Here is a 25,229-nt window from a genome sequence, read left to right as displayed (position 1 = left end):
GCGTTTGAGGATACGTTTGTCAGCTGCAAAAGCAGATCAGCTTTTTAAAAAACCGCATCACCTGAAAGGTTTTTGAGCTCATAAATAATGCTTTCAATAGCAAAAGCAGATTAGAAAAACAACACACAAACTGACTGCTCATTCTTTGTGAGGATCCTCACAAAACGCTGTGTCTGAATGTCCTATCTGGAAACCCATTGCCTTTGCTGGGATGCCAGAGTCACTGCATTTCAATGAATTATTTTGCCATCAATGTTCGATATGTTTGTGACAAGAAAGAAATTGTTAGCAAGACTGGCAGTAAAAGATAGTAAAGCTCATCACACCGGCCAGTTTCTCCAGGCCTTGGTGGAAAGTTCTGCAAGATTACGAACTCAAAAAAAAACAGGTTCTTGCCACTGTAAAGGACAATGCTTCAAACATAAGTACAATTAAACTGATGAATGAGAGTAATGAACAACATCTAGAAGAACATTTAGGATTCAGTATGTGTGAGATGGAGCCACAGTGCGGTTCATGTAACTGAGGCACAAACAGATATTACAACAGAAGAACAGCAAAATGATACTTTAGGAATAGATGATCTTGTTGAAGCTACTTCAAAACACTTTCATATTCATCACATGCGCTGTGTTGTGCACACGCTGCAGCTGGCAATAAGAGTCTGCAAGAGGGACCCCGGTTTCACACATCCGGCTTTTCGCCGGTTTGGCGCATGCGGCGCACTCCAGTACAGTGGCAGCACGAAAAACGACGGTCACATGCTTTCATCTGACCGGAGCATGTGACCCGGAAGTTGTGGCGCTGCCACTGTACTGTATCGTACTGTACTGGCGTGCACCACATCCGCCAAACCGGCGAAAAGCCGGATGTGTGAAACTGGGCGGACATGCTGAAAATCTGATTGGAAAATTGAGGAAGTTGGTTATTGCTGCCAGAACCCCTAAAATTGATTCCATCTTGAAGAGATGTGCTGGGAAAGGGGCAATTGTTGATCAAGCCACTCGGTGAGGCAGCACTTATTTAATGACTGCGCGATTGCTTGAACTAAAATAGTTTCTTATAGATATGGTGAACCCTCAAGTAACCTTAAATAAAAGGTCAATGGACACAGGTGGCTGAATTTAAGCAATTCCTTCATCACCCATTTACCGTGACTAAAAAAAATTACAAGCTGAGGATTTAACTCCTGGCATTTTCATAAGGGAGTGAAAGAACTTGCTATTTTGACTGTCCCAAAGAGGAGGTTTAATCGCAGATGGCCTGTCTGCTTCAATGAAACGGAGAGAGACATAGCTATTGGAAAATAAAATTCTTCTGGCAGCTGTTTATGTGGACCCAAGTCATCATATACTGCTTGATGATCAACAGCTTACTAAAGGAAAAGAAGCTTTGAGTGAGGTAGCAGTTAGGATGAGCAGCTACAGGACTGCCAGGCGCAAGAGGACTTGGGGCCTGACAGTGCTACTGCTGCCATATCTTCATCCTCATCAGATGAGGAGTTTAACTTTGACAAGTATTTGGAAGACATGGAGCAGGCAAAGCGTTGCCCGCAAGGAAAAAAAATTGACCAGATTTCAGTAAAATTTTTCACTTGCTCTCAAAGAAGTAGAAAAATTCAACCGTTCATCAAAACTGACTGTGCATGAGGCAATTCCTTTATACCCGGAAATCGTTAGAGATATTGCCCACGTGGTTACGGCTTTGCCTCAAACCCAAGTTAGTGTAGAGGTTGTTCTCTAGCCTTAAAATGATTAGGTCAGATTTGAGGTTATCTATGAAGGAGGATCTGATGGATACAATTCTATTTCTTAGAACAAATTCATAGACTGCACAAATGTTAGTATGTTTTTGTTGAAAACTGTTTTTTGCCACATATATAACACTATGTAATACACTATGTAAGTGGCAAAAACAGTTTTCAACAAAAAAAATGACTAAATAACATTTAGTCTATTGCTTATATTTTAAGTGAAAAATTTATTGTAGTACAATGTGAACATCAGACATTTAACCCCTTCAGCCCCCAGCCTGTTTTCACCTTAAAGACCTGGCCATTTTTTGCAATTTTTACCAGTGTCACTTTGACTCTGGAACGCTTCAACGGATCCTGGCGATTCTGACATTGTTTTTTGCGTCATATGGTACTTCATGTCAGTGGTAAATTTAGGCCAATATGTTTTGCGTTTGTGAAAATTTCGGAAATTTGGCGAAAATTTTGAAAATTTCAAAATTTGATGCCCATAAATCTGAGAGATGTCACACAAAATAGTTAATAAATAACATTTCCCACATGTCTGCTTTAAACCAACAAAATTTCCAAAAAAAAAAAAAATAATAATTTAGGTACCACATCACATTTGCAGTGATTTGAGAAACCTAGGCGACAGAAAATACCCAAAAGTGACCCCATTCTAAAATCTGCACCCCTCACTCTGCTCAAAACCACATCCAAGAATTTTATTAACCCTTTAGGAGCTTCAAAGCAATGGAGAAGGGAAAAATGAAAATTTCAGTTTTTTTTTTAAAACAAGAATGTTACTTTAGTCATAAATTTTAACATTTTCACAAGGGTATCAAGAAAAATGCACCATAAAATATATTGTCCATTTTCTCTTGAGTACGCAGATACCTCATATGTGGTGGAAATCAAATGTTTGTGCACATGGCAGGGCTCGGAAGGCAAGGTGCGCCATTTGAATTTTTGAGTGCAAAATTAGCTGCACTCATTAGCAGACGCCATGTCGGGTTTTAAGACCCCTTGAGGTGTCTAAACAATTGAGCTCCCCCACAAGTGACCCCATTTTGAAAACTAGAACCCTCATGGAATTTATCCAGTTGTTTACTGAGCACTTTGAACCCCTGGAGACTTGACAAATGTTTGTAATGTTCAGCCGAGAAAATATATATTTTTTTTTAACCACAAAATTGTTTTTTCAAAGAGGTAGCTTTTTTTTTCACAAGGGTATCAGGAAAAAAATGCACCATAAAACGTATTATGCAATTTCTCCTGAGTACACAGATACCTCATATGTGGTGGAAATCAATTGTTTGGGTGTACGACAGGGCTCAGAAGAGAAGGAGCGCCATTTCACAGCAAAATTGGTTGGAATTATTAGCAGACGCAATGTTGCATTTGGAGACCCCCTGAGGTGCCTAAACAATGGAGCTCCCCCACATGAGACCCCATTTTGGAAACTAGACCCCCACCCCCCCATACAAAAAAAAAATTAGTTCTGCGAATTAAAAAATACGGATGTCAGAATAAAAAAAAAAAAAAAAAAAAAAAAGAGCGCCTGCAACTGACACTATATGGCAAGTGCCACGAGTGATGCACGAATCTCGCATCGCATCAACCGGCAAATCCGCACACTCCTGTCTGGAAGAGAGCGACCGTGCCGGATGATGCGATGTGAGACTCGTGCATCGCTCTCACGTGTGGCACTGGACTGACCCTTACAATATTCAGTAAAAAAAAGAAAATACTGTAGTTGCCGATTACTACAGTATAATTTTACTGGCCCTATACTAAGTTTATTTGTATTTCTTAGTTTACAGAAGAAAAAAAAAAACGATGATGAATGATGATGATGAATGATGATGATGAATGATGATGATGGAGGAGATGGAGGAGGAGGAGATGGAGGAGGAGGAGATGGAGGAGGAGGAGATGGAGGAGGAGGAGATGGAGGAGGAGGAGATGGAGGAGGAGGAGATGGAGGAGGAGGAGATGGAGGAGGAGGAGATGGAGGAGGAGGAGATGGAGGAGGAGGAGATGGAGGAGGAGGAGATGGAGGAGGAGGAGGAGGAGATGGAGGAGGAGGAGATGGAGGAGGAGGAGATGGAGGAGGAGGAGATGGAGGAGATGGAGGAGATGGAGGAGGAGGAGGAGGAGGAGATGGAGGAGGAGGAGGAGATGGAGGAGGAGGAGGAGATGGAGGAGATGGAGGAGATGGAGGAGGAGGAGGAGGAGGAGATGGAGGAGGAGGAGATGGAGGAGGAGGAGATGGAGGAGGAGGAGGAGGAGATGGAGGAGGAGGAGATGGAGGAGGAGGAGATGGAGGAGGAGGAGATGGAGGAGATGGAGGAGATGGAGGAGGAGGAGGAGGAGGAGATGGAGGAGGAGGAGGAGATGGAGGAGGAGGAGGAGATGGAGGAGATGGAGGAGATGGAGGAGGAGGAGGAGGAGGAGATGGAGGAGGAGGAGGAGGAGATGGAGGAGATGGAGGAGATGGAGGAGATGGAGGAGATGGAGGAGATGGAGGAGATGGAGGAGGAGGAGATGGAGGAGGAGGAGATGGAGGAGGAGGAGATGGAGGAGGAGGAGATGGAGGAGGAGGAGATGGAGGAGGAGGAGATGGAGGAGGAGGAGATGGAGGAGGAGGAGATGGAGGAGGAGGAGATGGAGAGAGGAGGAGATGGAGGAGGAGGAGATGGAGGAGGAGGAGATGGAGGAGGAGGAGATGGAGGAGGAGGAGATGGAGGAGGAGGAGATGGAGGAGGAGGAGGAGGAGGAGGAGATGGAGGAGGAGGAGGAGATGGAGGAGGAGGAGGAGGAGGAGGAGATGGAGGAGGAGGAGGAGATGGAGGAGATGGAGGAGGAGGAGGAGATGGAGGAGGAGGAGGAGATGGAGGAGGAGGAGGAGATGGAGGAGGAGGAGGAGGAGATGGAGGAGGAGGAGATGGAGGAGGAGATGGAGGAGGAGGAGGAGGAGGAGGAGATGGAGGAGGAGGAGATGGAGGAGGAGGAGATGGAGGAGGAGGAGGAGGAGGAGATGGAGGAGATGGAGGAGATGGAGGAGATGGAGGAGATGGAGGAGATGGAGGAGATGGAGGAGATGGAGGATGGGAGAGGGCGCGGCGGAGGATGGGAGAGGGTGAGAGGTGGCTTCAGATGAAGAGGATGGGAGAGAGCATGCAGCAGATCAGGGAGGGTGAGCGAGGGGGAAGCAGATCAGGGAGGGGGGCAGCAGCTGATTAGGGAGAGCGGGCAGCAGATCGGGAAGGTGAGATGGCGGAGGCGGGCAGCAGATCGCACAGGGTGGGAGATGGTGGAGGGGGCAGCAGATGAGGACGAGAGAGAGAGTGGGTAGCAGCAGCTGATGGGAGAGAGCGGTGGCAGATTGAGGCGGCTGCAGCAGATCGAGGAGATCGGCGGCAGCGGATCGGGGGCAGGGGCTTACCAGGGTACTTGCAGGGATCGCTCCCCTCGGCTTCCACGGATGGAGTAAAGCGGAGGGGAGTGGTTACCGGCCCCAGATCCACGGTGATTGGAGAGATCGGTCAAAAGGCCGATCTCTCCAATCACAGCTGGGGGCGGGTGAAGCACCAATCACCCAGCTCCAGCCAATAATCAGTGCTACAGCTGCACTGATATGGCTGGATTTCAATGTTTTAGCCATTTTCAATGGCTGAAACATTACAGTGGCTGTGATTGGCTGAGCGGTGTTCGTCAGCCAATCAAAGCCTCCGTAGGTCTGGGGAGGAGGCACCACCCCTCCTGAGGTCAGGCAGAAGTCCCCTCCTCCCGAATCTAAGGTTTGTGTGAACAGATTGCACTCACCGGGGCCGCGATTACGCCATGACGTACTGGGTACGTCATGGGTCGTTTAGCACCATGTCACCATGACGTACCCAGTACATCAAGGGTCGTCAATGGGTTAATCATTTATGATACAATAATCAAGATATTTAGAACATAAAATATATTCATTGGAATACAACTTTAGAACACAAAAAAAAAACTGTAATTTTAAATTATATATATATATATATATATATATATATATATATATATATATATATATATATATATATATATATATATATATATATATATATATATATATATATATATATATTATATATATATATATATATATATATACACACATATACATATATATATATATATATATATATATATATATATATATATATATATATATATATATATATATATATATATATTTTTATTACAATGGAGTCGTGGGAGTTGGAGTTGGTGCAAGGGAAATTGAGGAGTCGGAGGTTTGCTTACTGACTCCACGGCCCTGCTAGCAAGGTGAAGGAAATGAAGGTGGATTTCCTGCGCTGCTACTACTGCACTGGTGATATTGCTCCACAATAAATACAGGATGAAGATAGAACTATTGTTATATTGATCTACGCGTTACAAAATCATCCGACTATCCTCAGGATCAAGCCACAATAAAAACTTACAATATGTTCATGTTTAAATACCAAACATTCATATATATTAACCCCTTAACGACCGCGGGCAGTAAAATTACGTCCTAAATGTCATAATGTTACTGCCCGCGGTCCTCCGGCGGCAGCATGCCGCGATCGGCACACATCTCAGCGGATTTTCACAGCTGAGATGTGTGCCTGCTAGGCACGAGCAGAATCGTTACCTGCTCGTGCCGATTAAACCCTTAAATGGCGCAGTCAATACGTGACAGCGCCATTATAAGCGCGATCGCGGTAAAGTTTTTACTTACCGCCCGATACCGGAAGTCACGTGACGCGATCACGTGACTTCCGATAGTTGTCATGGTAGCACAGGGTCATGTGATGACTCCTGTACTACACATGACTTTCTTTCACTTTCGCTGTGCCAGCGGCACAGCGAAAGAGAAAGAGCGTATCTGCTGTTTACAGCTGTGATCAGCAGATAGTGGAGAGCGATCGGATTGCTGATCGCAATAACCCCCTAGGGGGACTAGTAAAATAAAAAAAAAATAAAATAAAAAAAGTTTTAAAAAATTAAACAAAAAAACCTAAAAGTTCAAATCACCCCCCATTCGCCCCATTGAAAATTAAAAGGTTAAAAAAAATAAAAAAAAATACACACTTTTGGTATCGCCGCATTCAGAAACGCCCAATCAAAATATAAAATCAATTAATCTGGTCAGTATACGGCGTAGCGGCAAAAAAATTCTAAACGCCAAAACGTTTTTTTTGGCGCCACAACTTTTGCGCAAAATAAGAGGCGATCAAAACGTAGCATCTGTACCAAAAATGGTACAGTTAAAAACGTCAGCTCGAGACGCAAAAAATAAGCCGTCACTGAGCCATAGATCACGAAAAATGAGAACGCTACGGGTCACGGAATATGGCGTAAAACGTGCGCCACTTTTTTCGGACAAACATCCGATTTTTTTAACCCCTTATATAAAAGTAAACCTATACATGTTTGGTGTCTACGAACTCGCACTGACCTGAGGCATCACGCCCACACATCAGTTTTACCATATAGTGAACACAATGAATAAAATCTCAAAAACCATAGTGCTATCGCACTTTTTTTGCAATTTTTTTGCATTTGGAATTTTTTTACCATTTTCCAGTACACTATATGGTAAAACTGATGGTTTCATTTAAAAGTACAGCTCGTTCCGCAAAAAATGAGCCCTCACATGACCATATTGACTGAAAAATTAAAAAAAAGTTATGTCTCTCAGAAAAAGAATGGCAAAAAAAAAAACAAACAAAAAAAAACGGAAAGCGAAAAATCGGCCGGTCGTGAAGGGGTTAATGCAGTAAAGAGGAAACGTGTGTGTCACAAAAAAAGAAAAAAAAAAGCAAATTGTGAATTACAATAATTTTCAATACAAAAAAGGAAATTGAGAAGATGTTTAAATCAAAAACAATTGTAAAAATTAAATATATAACAAACATATAAGCAGCTGTTTTTCCAGGATAACTTTGTATGCAGCTTGATTAGTAAGTCCTTCGCAAAATTTAATCTGCCCAATTTCTAGAATAAGGTAATCTTCTCTGATGAGTCTGCCCAACACCTGGTCGTCTAATGGTTAGACAAAGACCTGGAGAGGCATACAATCCAGTGTGTCGTCTTGCACCCACTGTGGAATTTGGTGGAAGATCAGTGATGATCTGGGGATGCTTCAGCAAGGCTGGAATTGGGCAGATTAAACTTTGCGAAGGAAGTATGACTCAAACCGCATACAAGGTTATCCTGGAAAAAAACAGTTTCTTCCTTCTGCTCAGGCAATGTTCCCCAACTCTGTCCTGCTGGAAAAAACAGTCCTCAATGCGCCATGCCACACAGCTAGGTAAATCAATGTGTGGCTGAAGGACCACCACATCAAAACCCTGTCATGGGCAGCCCAATCTCCAGACCTGAACCCTATTGAAAACCTCTGGAATGTAATCAAAAGGAAGACATGATAGTCACAAGCCATCAAACAAAGAAGAACTGCTTGCATTTTTGCACCAGGAGTGGCATATGGTCACCCAAAAGCAGTGTGAAAGACTGGTGTAAAGCATGCCAACACTCATGAAAGCTGTGATGAAAAAATCATGGTTATTCCACAAAATATAGATAGTATTGTTGTTTCTAAATGATTATGAACTTGTTTTCTTTGCATTATTTGAGGTCTGAAAGCAATGCATTGTTTTGTCATTTTCTCATTTTCAGAAAATACAAAATTTATAGCCTGAAAATTCGGAGACATGTCAGTAGTTTATAGAATAAAAGAACAAGGAAGTATGACTCAAACCGCATACAAGGTTATCCTGGAAAAAAACAGTTTCTTCCTTCTGCTCAGGCAATGTTCCCCAACTCTGTCCTGCTGGAAAAAACAGTCCTCAATGCGCCATGCCACACAGCTAGGTAAATCAATGTGTGGCTGAAGGACCACCACATCAAAACCCTGTCATGGGCAGCCCAATCTCCAGACCTGAACCCTATTGAAAACCTCTGGAATGTAATCAAAAGGAAGACATGATAGTCACAAGCCATCAAACAAAGAAGAACTGCTTGCATTTTTGCACCAGGAGTGGCATATGGTCACCCAAAAGCAGTGTGAAAGACTGGTGTAAAGCATGCCAACACTCATGAAAGCTGTGATGAAAAAATCATGGTTATTCCACAAAATATAGATAGTATTGTTGCTTCTAAATGATTATGAACTTGTTTTCTTTGCATTATTTGAGGTCTGAAAGCAATGCATTGTTTTGTCATTTTCTCATTTTCAGAAAATACAAAATTTATAGCCTGAAAATTCGGAGACATGTCAGTAGTTTATAGAATAAAAGAACAATTTACATTTTACTCAAAAATATACCTATAAAAGAAACATCAGAAAAACCTAACAATTTTGCAGTGGTCTCTTAATTTTTGCCAGAGCTGGGTGTGTACGTAATTTATTTATTTTTTTTTTTTTTGAGTCTCTGGCTGATGAGTCGCAGACCTACATGGGGAGGGGGACAAAAAAAAAAATAAAGATTGTAGTCTGCATGAGGTTCTAGTGAGCCACATAACCTACTGTGTTTTTCCAAAAATAAGCCCTAGCAGGGATTTTTAGCATTTTCGGAGCAAGGCTTAAATATAAGCCCTACCCCGAAGTTAAGTCCTAGTCACGGTTCAATAAGGAATTGTTCTGCAGTATCTAACGTCTTTAGCTGCACGAACACTTCATTATAGACAACGGCATCCCGCAATCACACTCACCCGACGCTGAGCAGAGGACCTACAGTGATCGCACCCCATATACATCCGAACACACACACACACACACCTCGCCAGCAGAATCCTGAGAGGCGGTGGAGCGCAAGGACGTGCCGCAATGCTAGCTTACAGGACCTACGGACACGTGACTTCCTCCCATCATTCCCTGCAGCCAGAAGCATTCTTTAACGCTGATGTGATGAGTGAGTCTGTCCCATAGTTCCATGTAAGCGGATGTAAACAAGCAATGAGCAACATTGTTGATCTTTGTGGACAATGCATCGGCCGGTGCTAAGGAAACAATTTATATGCAATTGTAACAATATAATCAAATCGTACCTTTGTAAGCTGGACGGCGGTAAGCACCCTGCAAAGCATTTCCTGAACCACAAGTTATACGGTAGTTTCTCCAGAGCACTGCATGCCTTGAGGTGTGCCACAAGTCTACTATCCTCTAAGTTCAGGTAATGCTCAAATCCCTTCTGCTGCAATAGAGAAATGAAGACAGTGCATTGAAATGTGTAGGCCATCTGAACCCCTATAAAAACGTGTGTAGTGTATATCTATTATCCAGTAACCACAACGGTAAAAGCACCATCTGGATGCTGCAAAAGTTTGAGCTGTCGTTTGTGATCTGGACATACAGACTGTTTTGAACAAAGACACCTCCTTTCCTTATAATTAAAAAAAAAAGATCTACTACATATTGGAACAAAAAAGGTCTGGGAGAACCGATGATCAACAACTATATTTTTGATTAAAAAAATAAATAAATGACCGCCACAAACGGCAGTTAGAAAACACAAAAAGGGACATCTCATACAATATAAATAGCAATATGGCATTATACAGATGCTCAACAATGTATAGACAAATGCATCTAGGTATAAAATGGTAAACCCATGAAAAATCAGGCAAAATTATAGTATAAAATAGTAATTACAGGCCAAAAGGCCTCATAGCCCAATATGTAAAAAAAAAACAAAAAAAAAAAAACTGCATCATGTAAGGATGGTATACAATTAGATTCATGCAATTAATGCAATTAAATGCAGCAATGTATCACGTAAGGATGGTATGAATGCAAATGTAGCTGTATAAAATATACTAGAAGATGAAATGCACCGAAAGGGGTAAAGAAAAAAAGTATTGGAATGAGACAGAACGATGAAATGCTACTGGCCTGCTGAAAATCAGGGTATAGGAAAAGTGTTGTCAGGGCTCCTGCAGAGAGGCAACTAGGAACATACACAGAGCAGTGGGATGCTGAAGGAAAGTAAAATACCTGTGGCCACAGTATACCCTGATGTGCGATGAACCAGGGAGCCAAACCCAGTCAGGTGCCGAAACGTGCACGTCGGGTGTTTGGCGTCACATGTGACTACAGGTCCTCTTCATCTAGGCAATTCCATCTCATTATGTATTGCCCATAAGTTTTTTTTCCGTTTGGTATCACACTTTTCTCCCTGGTTCACTGCACATCATCTGCTAGTATATTTTATACAGCTGCATTTGCATTAATCTTATTGCATACCATCCTTACGCAATAAGTCTCTGCATTTAATTGCATTAATCTAATTGTATACCATCCTTACGTGACACATCTTTTTTTACATGTTACATATTGGGCTATAAGGCCTTTTGGCCTGTAATTACCTTTTCATACTACCGTGTATCCCCGAAAATAAGACCTCCCCAAAAATAAGACCTAGCAGGAATTTTCATGGAGGCTCAAATATAAGACATCCCCTGAAAATAAGACCTAGCCGTGGTCAATAATGAAATGTCCATGCAGCGGTGAAAAAGTTAGACACTACAGAACACTTCATTATAGACAGCGGGCACCCCCTAAAGAAAGAAGAGAGAAGACCCCCGATCATACTTACCAGACGCCGGCCGGGAGCAGGTGAGCACATCAAGGTCCTGTGGAGGTGTCAAGGTCCTGTGGTGTGTGTGGACACACACACACACACACACACACACACACACACACACACACACACACTACAGATCGCATCCATACACTCACCACATCCAGTGATATTGCTGGCTTCTCGGCGGCGATACTGTACAGTGATCTTCCAGGACCTGCCAGAGGATCACATGGCCGGAAGAATGTGGTATCTCCGGATGTTGTGATCGTGTGCGCGCGTATGGGCGATATCGTGAGTGTGTGAATGTATGCAATAGGATCTGTGAGTGTCGGCAGGAGGCAGAGGAGGACGGCGTGCAGAACAGCTGCTGGGAGCACCCACCGGAAAGCACAGGGAGAAATTATGTGGAAGTGATGGATGCGCGCGTGCGTGTGTCCTGATGTCGGACAGACACAGGGGGAGCGTGCAGCATACCTGCTGGGAGATCACAGGAGCATCTGGGAGCCATACAGATGCCAGAGGCTGGTAAGTATGACGATCCTGGGAAGGGGAGGGGGTCTGCTTTTTGTGGGGAGGTGAACTTACCCCCAACCAGGTCTCCTCGAGAATAAGACACCCCCTGAAAATAAGACCTAGTGCTGTTTTCAGGGCAAAAAAAATTATATATATATATATATATATATATATATATATATATATATATATATATATATATATATATATATATATATATATATATATATATAATATAATATAATATATATATTTTCTTATTTTCGGGGAAACCGGGTATAATGATTTTACCTTATTTTTCATGTCCACCATTTTATACCTAGATCCATTTGTCTATACATTATTTAGCCCCTGTATAATGCCATATTGCTATTTATATTGCATGTGATGCCCCTTTTTGTGTTGTCAGAGCCGGTTGTGGAGGTCATTTATTAATTTTTTAAAAATCAATAAAAATATAGTTGTCGACCTTATCGGTTCTCCCACAACTTTTTTGTTCTATTTCTCTGTGTCTCCATTATATTGTCCGTAGGTCCATCTACATCCTTACAACCCACACACCATTGTTATATGCATTTGCTCTATATGCTTTTTATTTTTCAGGGTGTTTTGCATGGTTGTTTGTTTTTTTGATCTCCTTTGGTATCTATTACATAATAGATGGCCTGGCATATGAGATCTGTCGGCAGACTCAATTATGCTCGATAGGTGACTTCATTCGGGCCCATTATAGGATGGCTGTAAAATGCACTACATGACCTGGTGCTAACAGCAGTCGGAGGCACTGTAACGAAAGAGGCATGTCAATGATGGACAATCCCTCTAATCTGAGATCCATTTCTATTCAATGGCTGGAGCCATCTAAACGTATAAAGATCAGTAGAGTTGGTGCAAATTGATTCACACATCACAGTCCATTGTGAGCACTCCTTACTTGTCGGCTTCCCTAACTCTTCTTTTGATTAGCCGCCCTGGCATGACGTTAACTCTACACAGATGCCAAACTACATACAACATGCACCGTATTTTTCGCTTTATAAGACACGCCGGATTATAAGACGCACCCCAAATTGAGGGATTTAAAAAAAAATAAATAAAGGGGGGGGGGGGGGGTTCCGTCTTATACTCCAGTGTATTCTTACCGGAGGGGGACAGCGGTGGTGGTGGTGAAGCGGGGGGGGGGTCACAGGAGGCAGAGGTTGTGCTGGCAGGCGCAGCGGCTCAGTGGCAGCAGACGCGGCGGGTCAGTAGTGGCAGCAGCAGCGGGTGAGTGTCCCAGTGTCCGCGGTCCTGGTTCAAATGATGGCGCCTGGAGCTGAACATGCGCAGATGGAGCTCTCATCCATGGGCTCCATCTGCGCACGCGCTGACTCCAGGGGTAACGCGTGCGCAGATAGTGCACTCATCTAAGAGCTCCATCTGCACACGCACCCACTCCCGGTGCCATGATTTGAAACGAACCGTGGACACACTGAAAACCTGACGCATAGAGAGGCAGCCGCCGGTACCAACAGGTACCCGGCCGCCGCCCGCACACAGGCACAGGCACCCGGCCGCCCCAGATCGCCACACAGACGGGCCCCCAGGTAAAGCTTTATTTGGATTTTAAGACGCACCCCTCATTTTCCTCCCAATTTTTTGGGAGGAAAAGTGCGTCTTATAATCCGAAAAATACAGTATATATTTTTATTTTTTTACTCTCATGTCCGCCTTTGCCCTGCTCACTACAGATTGCAGGGTTCAGGGTTTTCTAATAGGCTTTCTCCTCTATACTGTTGCACAGCTTCGTTATAGAAGTAATTTTGTATTAGAAACATTAGCAATATATATTATATATATACAGATGTAATTTCCCACTATTAGGTACACACTAGCTCTTACCAGCAGCTGCTGGGAATCCCTGAACTTTGAGTCTAAATGATGCACAAAGTTCTTGATCAGCCAATAACAATCCACATCATCATCGACCATCTCCTCCATTGTGCCGACTATGGCCAAGAACAACTCATCCTGCGGCTCCTGTGAATAAAAGGTTAGATTAAATAACCTATACCTCATTACCTACTCACACAATATCATAGACAAGTATTTTATATAACACACAGTCAGGTAGTAATATTAAGCCATGAAATCCCTGCTTTAAAAAGAGAATGGGTCAACTCTTTTAACCCCTTAGCGAAGGAGCCAAATATGACCTTATTGACCAGGCCAAATTTTAGAAATCTGACCCGTGTCCCTTTATGAGGTAATCTCTGAAACGGGTGAAACAGATACCAGTGATTCAGAGGCTTTGTGACATACTGTACTTCATATAAGTGGTAAACTTAGGATATTCTGTGTTAATTTGTGAAAAACAAAAAATTGAAATTGAGAAAATGTTTAAAAATTTCTTCATTTTCTAACTCTGAATTATGTCCTTAAACCAGAGAGTTATAGGTCACAAAATAGTTAACATTTCCCACATGACTACTTTACATCAGCGCAATTTGAGAGAGATTATCTACACTTTGTGCAGAATTATTAGGCAAATGAGTATTTTGATCACATGATACTTTTTATACATGTTGTCCTACTCCAAGCTGTATAGCCATGAGAGCCAACTACCAATTAAGTAAATCAGGTGATGTGCATCTCTGTAATGAGGAGGGGTGCGGTGTAATGACATCAACACCCTATTTACAGTGTGCTTAATTATTAGGCAACTTCCTTTCCTTTGGCAAAATGGGTCAGAAGAGAGATTTGATGGGCTCTGAAAAGTCCAAAATTGTGAGATTTCTTGCAGAGGGATGCAGCAGTCTTGAAATTGCAAAACTTTTAAAGCGTGATCACCGAACAATCAAGAGTTTTATGGCAAATAGCCAACAGGGTCGCAAGAAGTGTGTTGGGCAAAAAAGGCGCAAAATAACTGCCCATGAAATGAGGAAAATCAAGCGTGAAGCTGCCAAGATGCCATTTACCACCAGTTTGGCCATATTTCAGAGCTGCAACATTACTGGAGTATCAATAAGCACAAGGTGTGCCATACTCAGGGACATGGCCAAGGTTAGAAAGGCTGAAAAACGACCAGCTTTGAACAAGAAAACATAAGATAAAACGACAAGACTGGGCCAAGAAATATCTTAAGACTGATTTTTCAAAGATTTTATGGACTGATGAAAGGAGAGTGACTCTTGATGGGCCAGAGGCTGTACCAGTAAAGGTCAGAGAGCTCCACTCCGACTCAGAAGCCAGCAAGGTGGAGGTGGGGTACTAGTATGGGCTGGTATCAAAGATGAACTTGTGGGACCTTTTCGGGTTGAGGACGGAGTGAAGCTCAACTCCCAGACCTACTGCCAGTTTCTGGAAGACAACGTCTTCAAGCAGTGGTAGAGGAAGAAGTCGGTATCGTTCAAGAAAAACATGATTTTCATGCAGGACAGTGCTCCATCACATGCATCCACCTACTCCACAGCGTGGCTGGCCAGTAAAGGTCTAAAAGATGAAAAAAAATAATGACACTGTTCACCTGATCTGAACCCCATAGAGAACCTGTGATCCCTCAGAATGTGAGATCTACAGGGAGGGAAACCAGTACACCTCTTGGAACAGTGTCTGGGAGGCTGTGGTGGCTGCTGCACGCAATGTTGATTGTAAATAGATCAAGCAACTGACAGAATCTATGGATGGTAGGCTGTTGAGTATCATCATAAAGTAAGGTGGCTATATTGGTCACTAATTTTTTTGGGGTTTTGTTTTTGCATGTCAGAAATATGTTTATTTCTACATTTTGTGCAGTTATATTGGTTTACCTGGTGAAAATAAAAACAAGTGAGATGGGAATATATTTGGTTTTTATTAAGTTGCTTAATAATTCTGCACAGTAATAGTTACCTGCACAAACAGATATCCTCCTAATATAGCCAAATCTAAAAAAACAAAAAAAACAAAACACTCCAACTTTCAAAAATATTAAGCTTTGATATTTATGAGTCTTTTGTGTTGATTGAGAATATAGTTGGTGATCAATAATAAAAAAAAAAAAACAAAAAAAAAAAAAAAACACACCACACTCAAATACAGCTTGCCTAATAATTCTGCACACATTGTATATACACAAAAAAAAATTTTTTTTGTCTTTAGGGATCACCTCTTAAGTGACTGAGATGCCTATATGACCGGAAATAAGCAAAAGTGACACCATTCTAAAAACTTCACCTCTCACCATGCTTAAAAAGCACATCCAACAAGCGTATTAATCTTTCAGGTGCTTCACTGCAATTAAGTGAAAGTGGAAAATTATTAATAATAAATTAACATTTTACCTAAAAATGTTGCTTTAGCCCCAATTCATTCACTTCTACATGTGACAGCATGACAAAAGGGACCTCAAAATTTGTTACTCAGTTTCTTCTGAGTGTGGCGAGACCCCACATGTGATCAGAAACCTTGGACAAACGGCCGGGCTCAGATCAAAAAGGAGCAATATCTGAATTTTGGAACACAAATTTGGCTAAAATAGACTGTGGGCACAATGTTGCATTTGCCAGGGCCCGAAGGTACCTAAACCACAAACACCCCCCCCTTCCAAACTCCAAATGACCCCCATTTTGGAAACTTGACCCTTTAAGGATTTTATTCAGGGGTACAGTGAGCTTTTTGAACCTACAGGCCGTCATAGTGAAAATTCATTATTTTCACAAAAATGTTGTTTTAGCCCCAAATATCTCACTTTTGCAAGAGGTAACACCAAAAAAGGTGGACCCTATAGTTTGTTACCCACTTACGAGCAGAGTGATTGATCTTTTTGACTACAAGTAGGGTGTTTGAACAAATGGGAGCACTCGGAACGGAAGGAACAATATTTGAATTTTGTAAAGCAAATTTGGCTCCATTTGTATAAATTCTCATATCTGCAGAACCTGTAGGGTTCAAGAACAGAAACCCCCCATAAAATGTAATTTTTGTTAATTATACATTGAAAGAAAATACTTATGCCAGCAAAATCAAAGACAAACATGAAGTATAGTGCACACTGAGTTTTTTCCTTGCAGATTTGGTGAAGAAAATAATCTGCAGCACTTCGATAGTTTGCTTGCATTTTTCACTGTTGAAAGCAATGAAAACATATACAAAAAAAAAAAAATAAAAAAAAATAAAAAAAAAAATCGCATAAATGTTTTTTTTCCCCTGAAAGAGATGCAGACATTTCTCCAAATAGTTAACATGCGCGCATAGCCTAATGGGATAACATTCCTCTTCTTAACACTAGAAGTCCCAGAGAAGGGTCATTTAACCATTTCTACCTTTGGAACCCAGAGACTGGTCGAATGGCCTGAAGGATTTTAGCCAACATCCTATAATCACCGTCTTTTGTTCTGTCATTAAGGCCATTACTGTCGCACCACAGGAGGTTGTTGGTTTCCATTGAGTTTAGCCATTTAGTTTCTAGTTAGTTCTATTATATAGAACTTTCTGGGACTTCTAGTGTTAAAGATATATATTGCTGGCTGCCATCAATTTCTAAAAGGAGTTAATTTTTTCAAATGAAATATAAAAGTTACAATTTTCATCTTCTGATCTCTCTCTGTTCTATGTTCTTCTAGAATAACATGGGACCATTTCCAAATCATGGCTTTCTTCTTTTCTTTACATTTTACACAGCATCTCCATTTTTGGGACTTAAGGGACCTTCCTAATAGTACAAACCTAAGTATAAAATGTTATTTTTTTTTTGGAATAATGACCCAATAACAGAAAAAAAAAAAAAAAAAACAACTCCATGAGCATGAAGGCCAATAGGGCTTCTACAACTATTCCTATCTGGAGAACAAAAAGCTGAGTATTTAGGACTAAAGCCCCAACTGTGGTCATTTAAGAGCAAAAACAGATATTCCTCTTTCAGGAAAGCTTTAAAACGTAGGACGCACCATAGTGTACTTCTGACTTCTAGACAGTCTCCCACTCTCCAGTTGGTACATGTAGAGGAACACTTCAGACTTGGGGGTGGATTCATCGATGAAGCGTATAACCTCCAGAGCATGGTGAACATCATCAAACTGTTCCTTCCTGTACACCATCACCACTGGCTGAGTCTCTTGGTGGGGAGGAAGGATTCCTATAGAAGAAAAGAAAAAAAAAATTATAAAAATATATATTATATATATTTAAAAACAGACACACGACTGAATTTAAAACAGATTGTAAAATGTAAATGAGGTAGCTGAAAAGGTTTTTGTTTTGTTTTTCTTACATTTACCCTATGGGTTAAACAATGGTAAATATACTTTAAAAGATGGGATTTTTACGAGCAAACAGCATATTTTCTAATTTTAGGGGGGTGATCTGAACTCTTATTTTAGCTAGGTTTTTCATTTTATAGCCAAAGTTAGTGGCAGGAGACTGTATGGGCAATTTAATAATCTCCTACAGGCATCAAAGTACAAACAGGACAGCAATGGGAGTCTTCAGTAGATCACCAGCAACATCCTGAGTGTGGAGGTGATGGGCGAGGAAACCGACCCAATCTGAATCTAACCACTTTAATAATGCTGTTAGTAATTGACAGCGCCACCACCTAAACAGCAGAAACAAACTGGCTCTGATTACTGCTGCTAGTGGCAGCTTTCGGGAGTATAACAACCTTCTATGGAGCAACCTCATCTCCTGAGCAAACTCACATGATGTCTGCAGAACATGTACGGTGGATACCAGGAATGAGAGATGCTAAAGATGTAGCATTTTCAAACCCAACATCTAACTAGGCATTGATGGCTTATGTTGTATTATAGGAGTTCTTTATATGAAAAGTTCCCAGGTGCTATGGAGCAGTAAGACATTAAACTAAGTGACACTCACCGATCAACACCCCCCCCTTGGAACCAGCGCAGGCCACGCTGTGGGCTAGGATTACACAGGAATAGGAGAAGTCACTGTTCCACCAAAAGCAGGAGTGCTGGGGCCTGTGATTGGCAGACTTTAGCAGCACATCAGTAGACATTTTATGATGATACAATGTTCAAAGGCCCCAGATGGCTGGAGGAAGAGCGACAACATAGCTGAAGAGCAGCTAGTGCTGGATCCAGGTGCCGTTAGGAGACTATGCCAGTGTTTGTAATCTTGATATACCCGGTCCCCTGGGGAAAGTTTTTTTTGCCAACCGCTTTAAGGTTCAAGTTCTGGTAATCTGATATTTTTCTGTGACATGGTATAATTAATGAAAAATTATCATGGCACTTCTGTGAGGGTGTGGGTGCTCAGGTAGGGTCCAAGTCCATATATATAGAAAAATTAGCACCAGGCACTCCAATTGATGTGAAAACAGAATGGCCTAGTGGCTCTCTCCACTAGCAGTGTATACCATGTGATTCTTTTTCTCTCTGGTAACGGCAACCTTAGTCACCATACTCTCAACAAGCGGTCACCATACTCTCAACAAGCGGTGGATACCACACGTTTTCCTCTTGCCCCTTCGGTGACGTCAGCCAGATTACCTTACCTTCATTACAAGCGGTGGATACCGCATACTTCTTTTCTGCCCTTTCTGGTGTAGACACCCAACTACCTACATTTCTTTTTATATTCAATAGCGGTGGACTCCGCACAAATTGTGTTACAAGTATTGAACAACCTACACCATCTCTGACCAATCTACATGGTAGTCACTTCATGTGAACTCTCAAACAAGCCTTTTCCACAAGAGGAGCAATCCTCATCATTACTGGTTAATGATTCATACACGGTTCACTATAGGTGAATTTCTATTCAAAACAATTCTTTTAAAACAGGTTCTTGAAGAAGGTCCAAGCAGCGACCGAAACGTTGAACTGTTTGAAGTTGCAATAAAATTTATGGTATAATTAATGCCTTGTGTGTTAGCTCATAAAACTCTATATCAGAACATGGTATCAGTAGGGGTCAGGCACCAGTCTAAAACAAAAACTGTCATGGTCAGAAAATGTCCATCTGAGGTGATTAATGAGTGCCAGTTTCAACAGCGAGTACCACAAGTAGGTTTAATGGCAGGACTTACCGTATATACTGGCGTATAAGACGACTTTTTACCCCCTTAAAATAATGGCTACAGTGGGGGGTCGTCTTATACGCCGGATATATACCTGGGTGCTGTAGTGCGCCGCTCCACTCCGTTCCACGCTTGGATTCTGCCTCCATAGCGACGAGGGAGGAACTTCCTGTCACCGCTGCTGAATGGCAGAGCGCTGGCCAATCAGAGGCAAGCAGCTCTGCCTTGACGTCAGCGCTCTAGCAGGGAAGTTCCTGCCTCGTCGTTATGGAAACGCGATACACAGCCCGGCCCCGTACTGGTATATCATACAGCATATATACTGGTATATATACAGCGGATATATAGCGTATATATAGCAGGGGGCCGCACTGTGTGAGGAGGTGTTTTTTTTTTCACTGTCCAGTATAACCAATAGGATTAGTGCAGTAACGCCAGATTCCCCTCGCATCCATGCAGGGACATTAATGAAGAGCTTACATGCTGGCCCCTGCACTAATCCTATTGGTTATACTGGACAGTAAAAAAAACACCTCCTCACACAGTGCGGCCCCCTGCTCTTAGCATACTGAAGCATACTGAACGGGGGTAGTCTTATACAGTGAGTATATCCCAAATTCTATATTTTTAGGGCAGAAGTTGGGGGTCGTCTTATACGCCCAGTCGTCTTATACGCCGGCATATACGGTAAATGCTTTAGGCAAGATAAGTAACATGACAATAGAGGACAGTAGTGTACAGGGTTAACAGAGGAGAGCTAATGTTACTGCCTACCCACAAAACCTATTAATAATGCTCTATTTAAAGAAAAGAAAAAAAAAAAAAAAAAAAAGCACGTTCCAGAAATTCATAATGCTTTTCCTCAAAAATAATCCCTAGCATGTTTTTACTAGATTTTTGAGGTATGCTTAAAATATAACCCTACTCCAAAAATAAGCCCTAGTTATAATCAAGGCCCCACTCTAAGGGACCCCAGCAGTTGTATTCCGAGGTTCAGATTCTTTAAGGACCTTTCATGAATTTACAGTCATGTGACCAATTGTCTCCTAATTGCAGGAGTCTAAAATAACTGGACAGGAGACAGTCTGGTATGCAGGACTGGCATTGGGGGGGATGGGAGAGAAAATTGGGAACAGTCACTGGTCTCCCATTCTCTTAGGGGCCTCAGGGTTTATATAATGGTAACATTGTTTCAGGACCTTTCTCAAACCACATCATGTGACCAAAGGTCATTGCAGGAATCTAAAGCTGAAGATGAGACTGGTATGGGTGTGGTTGGATGGATAAAAGACAGATAAGGAGTTATTTACAGTTTGGAGAGTTATTTTAATGTTCCAGAATGCGATATGACTATTTGAATAAATGTTGGGGTTTTTTTTTAAGAATCAATGTGGATTGTTTTTCATGGAAAAAAAAAAAAAATACATTTCCTGAAAATAAGCACTATTTTTTTTTTTTTTTCTGAAAAATGAACAAGTCTTATTTTCAGGAAACACGGTAGAGGTTATCATTTAGAGGTTATTCCTTTTTTCATCCTTTTATGGCTTAAATGGAGGTAACTCCAATCACTGAATGTGAAACTATGGCATCTACTGAGAACCGCTGAGCCATGCTGGTTGTGTAGTAGCTCCAATGTAAACAAATGGAAGTCATGGAAACCGTGAAGATTTCGGAGCCATCTCCCATTCATTTCTATGGGAGCCAAGGAACCAGCACAACTCAGTGGTTCTCAGACAATTTCTAGTTTCACCTCCAGTGGACGGCAATATTCCGATCTCAAGATCCCATCTTAGGCTGAAAGGGGAATAATCCTTATCCTTGAAGCCCAGAACCACTTCTTAGTATCTTACAGATGGCACCATCATTTTGCTTAACAATTTTCTTATAAATTTGAAGGCTGGTTACCAAGGAGCACTTTCCATACAAGTATTCGGTACATGGATGGGAGAGGGAACCTCTGACAGAAGGTGCAAAGTTTCTCAATATCTGTGGAGAGAGGAAGAAGTTTAAAAAAATAAAAAAAAAAAAAACCCACACACAACACAAGTGTCACCACCCTGCTCGTCACATCTTGTAAAAGCACAATTTATACCATGCTGTATCTTACATTTTTGGGTAGTTATTAAACTACGCATATCAGCAGTGATGGAAGCCTTTTGGCTACTTGCACTTCAAGTTTAGTAGTATCTGATATCATTTTGGTCTCTGCCAGAATCTTAAAGATTTGAACCTGTCCTTATTCTGTAATGCCAGCTCCTTACCCCAGCGGTCATCCTTCAGCAAGATCTCCAAGGATTTCTTCTCCTCGACACCACGAAATCCAACTTTTTCATAGTACACAGAGCGGAAGTTTCTCTGACTATCTTCTGCCATCTTGTTCATGCTAGGACAGGAAATAAATAGGATTACCAGGAATGTCTCCGAGCAAGAAGCAGCGGAGAGGTGAAGCGGACACTACAACGCTTCACTGTTACTACTTGCAGCAGCCTGAAGACCTGTAACTAAAAATGGATTGGGACAGACTGCTGAAGAACTGCCCTCACACCGTGCTACCCGTCTATTATGGAGATTTTATATATGCCGCTTACAGATATCTGATCATATATTAGACATTGTACTAAAATTAATATAGAAAAAAATGTTATGTGAAATATGGCAGGCACGCCGCTCCTATAGGAAGTCTACAGCTGACACTTATAAATTAGCCTTTCTATGGCTGCCCGCTTATTGCCTGTCCACGGGGATGGGGATAGATATAGATATAGATATATATAGATATATATATATATATATATATATATATATATATATATATATATACACATACACATACATTATACACATATATATATATATATATATATATATATATATATATATATATATATATATATATATATATATATATATTTTATATTATATACACACACATATACACACATATACACAGCTGTCATGCCTGGACTGGCAGTCTGGCACACTATTATGGAGAAGCCTGACTATGGCTGATACATTACAATGGGGGAGCGTGTGCAATAATAAACACGAGGAGCAGACATGGGTCACTCACTATCAGTGTGCCCGCAGATGGCAGCCAGGCACAAGGCTCCTCAGCCCCCCAGGATGCCCACCGCCTCCTGCGCTTCACGCTGATGTTTACTTCCGGGAGGACACACGGCAGCTGATGAGGGACAAACTTCCTCTCTGAAAAGCGCGTTCGGAGAAGGGGCGGAGAGAGAAAAAGAGTCTGAGCCACTGCGAAGGGGACGCAGAGATTAGGAGAATGAATGGCTGATGGTTACCGGCGATTTATCCAACAGAGGCGGAGCAGAAATAGTGAGACCACCCGGAGTTGGCGCCCACTGCTGTGTACCTGCCATACACCTCCAGGTCTACCCTGCTGGAGTTTAGCCATTTAGCATAAGCCATTAGGCTTAATCCTCTTGCTTATAGGTTGGAGTGAGAACAAGACTGACAAGTGGTCACTACTGAGCTCATTTCTAACGGCATTTTCTGACAGTTCTGCCTGCCACCACTAGAGGGCGCTCACTGCCGCGAGGCTGAGGCTGAACAAGCAGCATGGCACTGCCGCGAGACTGAGGCTGAACAAGCAGCATGGCACTGCCGCGAGACTGAGGCTGAACAAGCAGCATGGCACTGCCGCGAGACTGAGGCTGAACAAGCAGCATGGCACTGCCAGCGAGACTGAGGCTGAACAAGCAGCATGGCACTGCCAGCGAGGCTGAGGCTGAACAAGCAGCATGGCACTGCCAGCGAGGCTGAGGCTGAACAAGCAGCATGGCACTGCCAGCTGCAGTACTGGCTGAAGACGACATAAGGAGTCCTCAGATCTGAAAACTCCTCATTGCCAGCTTAACCCCTTCAGCACTTGGGCCTCATTTTTATGCTTTTGCCATTTCTCCTATTCCAAGAGCCATAACCTTATTTTAGCGTTAGTTTCCGGATCAGTTGGAGTTTTTATTATAAAGTTAGACCATTCATTTAACGCTGTAATGAACTGAGAAAATGGGAAAGAAATTCCAAGTACATTGAAAAACTTAATTGCACCATTTATTTGAGGGTTTACTGCACTCAGTGGTACAAATACATTTATAACATCCAGATCTACAGTATATGGTTAAAGGGGTTGGCCGCTATTCATCCATTATAGTTCTAGACCTAGCAGTATATAACAAGCATTTCCTCAGTATACACTGCACCTGTCCAATTAGATACAGTAGCTTTTCCCAATGTCTACTGTAGCCTTACCATAGACTGCCATTCACCAGATGGAGGCCTAGTGTGATCTTTCTGTAACACCTCAGGGTCGAGGGGGGGGTTCACCCGACAAGTCGCCGGGCGTGCAGATCCTCTGTGTCGTCACGGGCTGGCCTGGCCCGGTTTCATGACCCCGAGGCATACAGAAGGGAGGGAAGGCAGTGGACAGGATGGAGGATGGGGGTGGTAGTGACAGTTTAGGAAAGTCTTTTTATGATCGTGATGCCACCTGTGATATGCGGCCAGGGATATGGGCCGCCACTGCGGGTGCTGCTCTCCGGGGCTGATGGTGAAGGTCGCAGCCGGGATGGTGTCGCTCCCCACAGGCGAAGCGGGATTACCCCGGGGAGGATGATGAAGGACGGACGGGGGTGGTGGTAGTCCCCGATGGCGCCGCAGCGCTGGGCGATGGCGCCGGTAAAGGAGAGGCAGACACAGGGGTTCCAGCCGATCCCAGATCCGTGAAAGGTCAAGTCCGGTGTGTGTGTGTCACCCGAAGGGCCCTTCCTCCTTTGATGCGCTAAGTATCGGACCCCCGTAGCGTGAAGCACTTGGGCATCCCGATGTCAGTAAAGCGTCCCGTTCTGTATGCAGATAGCGTGGTTCCGATGTGGGGCCAGTCAAGGACCTCAGCCCCAGATCCTATATGCTATTTGGCTGCACACTCGCTGGGACAGGTCAGGTGACTTTTCTAGCCGTTCCCCGCAACCCTTGCAGAGTTGGTAGACAACTTGAAGTATGCCTGCCCTAGGATTCTGTACCCAGACAGCGCCGGTTCTGTGGAAACAGCCGCCTGCTTCTCCCCAGCGACCGTGTTGAACTCCTTGGCCCACAGAGGTGATCACGGCACGTCCACTCTGCTCTGTCTGTAGCTGTTCTCCCCTTGTAGTGTGTTCCGAGCTGTCGCCCCCCAGCCGCTGCCACCGGCTGGTTCACTACTCTCACTAGGTCAACCTGCTCTTCCCACTGTGTGCTCCTGACTTCCCCTGGTGGTTGCCTCTCCCAGACCCGGAGTCCCCGCTTCCAGTGGATCGGGGAGCCCCTGGTGCGATGGTGTCCTGTAAACCCAAACGCTGCAGTGGACCCCTAC

General features: G+C 42.8%; 1 protein-coding gene across 2 annotated transcripts in view; it reads right to left on the bottom strand.

Annotated features, from left to right (window-relative positions):
* Positions 1 to 23,061, bottom strand: part of TBC1D7 (TBC1 domain family member 7) — a 28,749-nt gene extending 5,688 nt beyond the window's left edge. The window contains exons 1-6 of one of the 2 annotated variants that reach the window (XR_012724307.1): positions 22,932 to 23,059; positions 22,123 to 22,244; positions 21,767 to 21,847; positions 17,769 to 17,956; positions 13,744 to 13,881; positions 9,815 to 9,960 (exon numbers count right to left, since the gene is read on the bottom strand). Coding sequence is in view for 1 of the 2 variants with exons in the window: in XM_075314744.1 (XP_075170859.1) it covers positions 9,815 to 9,960; positions 13,744 to 13,881; positions 17,769 to 17,956; positions 21,767 to 21,847; positions 22,123 to 22,243 (674 nt within the window). In the remaining variant the exon portion in view is untranslated. Of the gene's footprint in view, positions 1 to 9,814; positions 9,961 to 13,743; positions 13,882 to 17,768; positions 17,957 to 21,766; positions 21,848 to 22,122; positions 22,245 to 22,931 lie in introns of both variants that reach the window. The other variant, XM_075314744.1, reaches the window with a different exon arrangement.
* Between the last annotated feature and the right edge of the window lie 2,168 nt (positions 23,062 to 25,229).

The sequence above is a fragment of the Anomaloglossus baeobatrachus genome, chromosome 6, assembly GCF_048569485.1.
Source record: "Anomaloglossus baeobatrachus isolate aAnoBae1 chromosome 6, aAnoBae1.hap1, whole genome shotgun sequence".
Classification (NCBI taxonomy): Eukaryota; Metazoa; Chordata; class Amphibia; order Anura; family Aromobatidae; genus Anomaloglossus; species Anomaloglossus baeobatrachus.
This window is presented reverse-complemented; position numbering and strand designations above follow the sequence as displayed.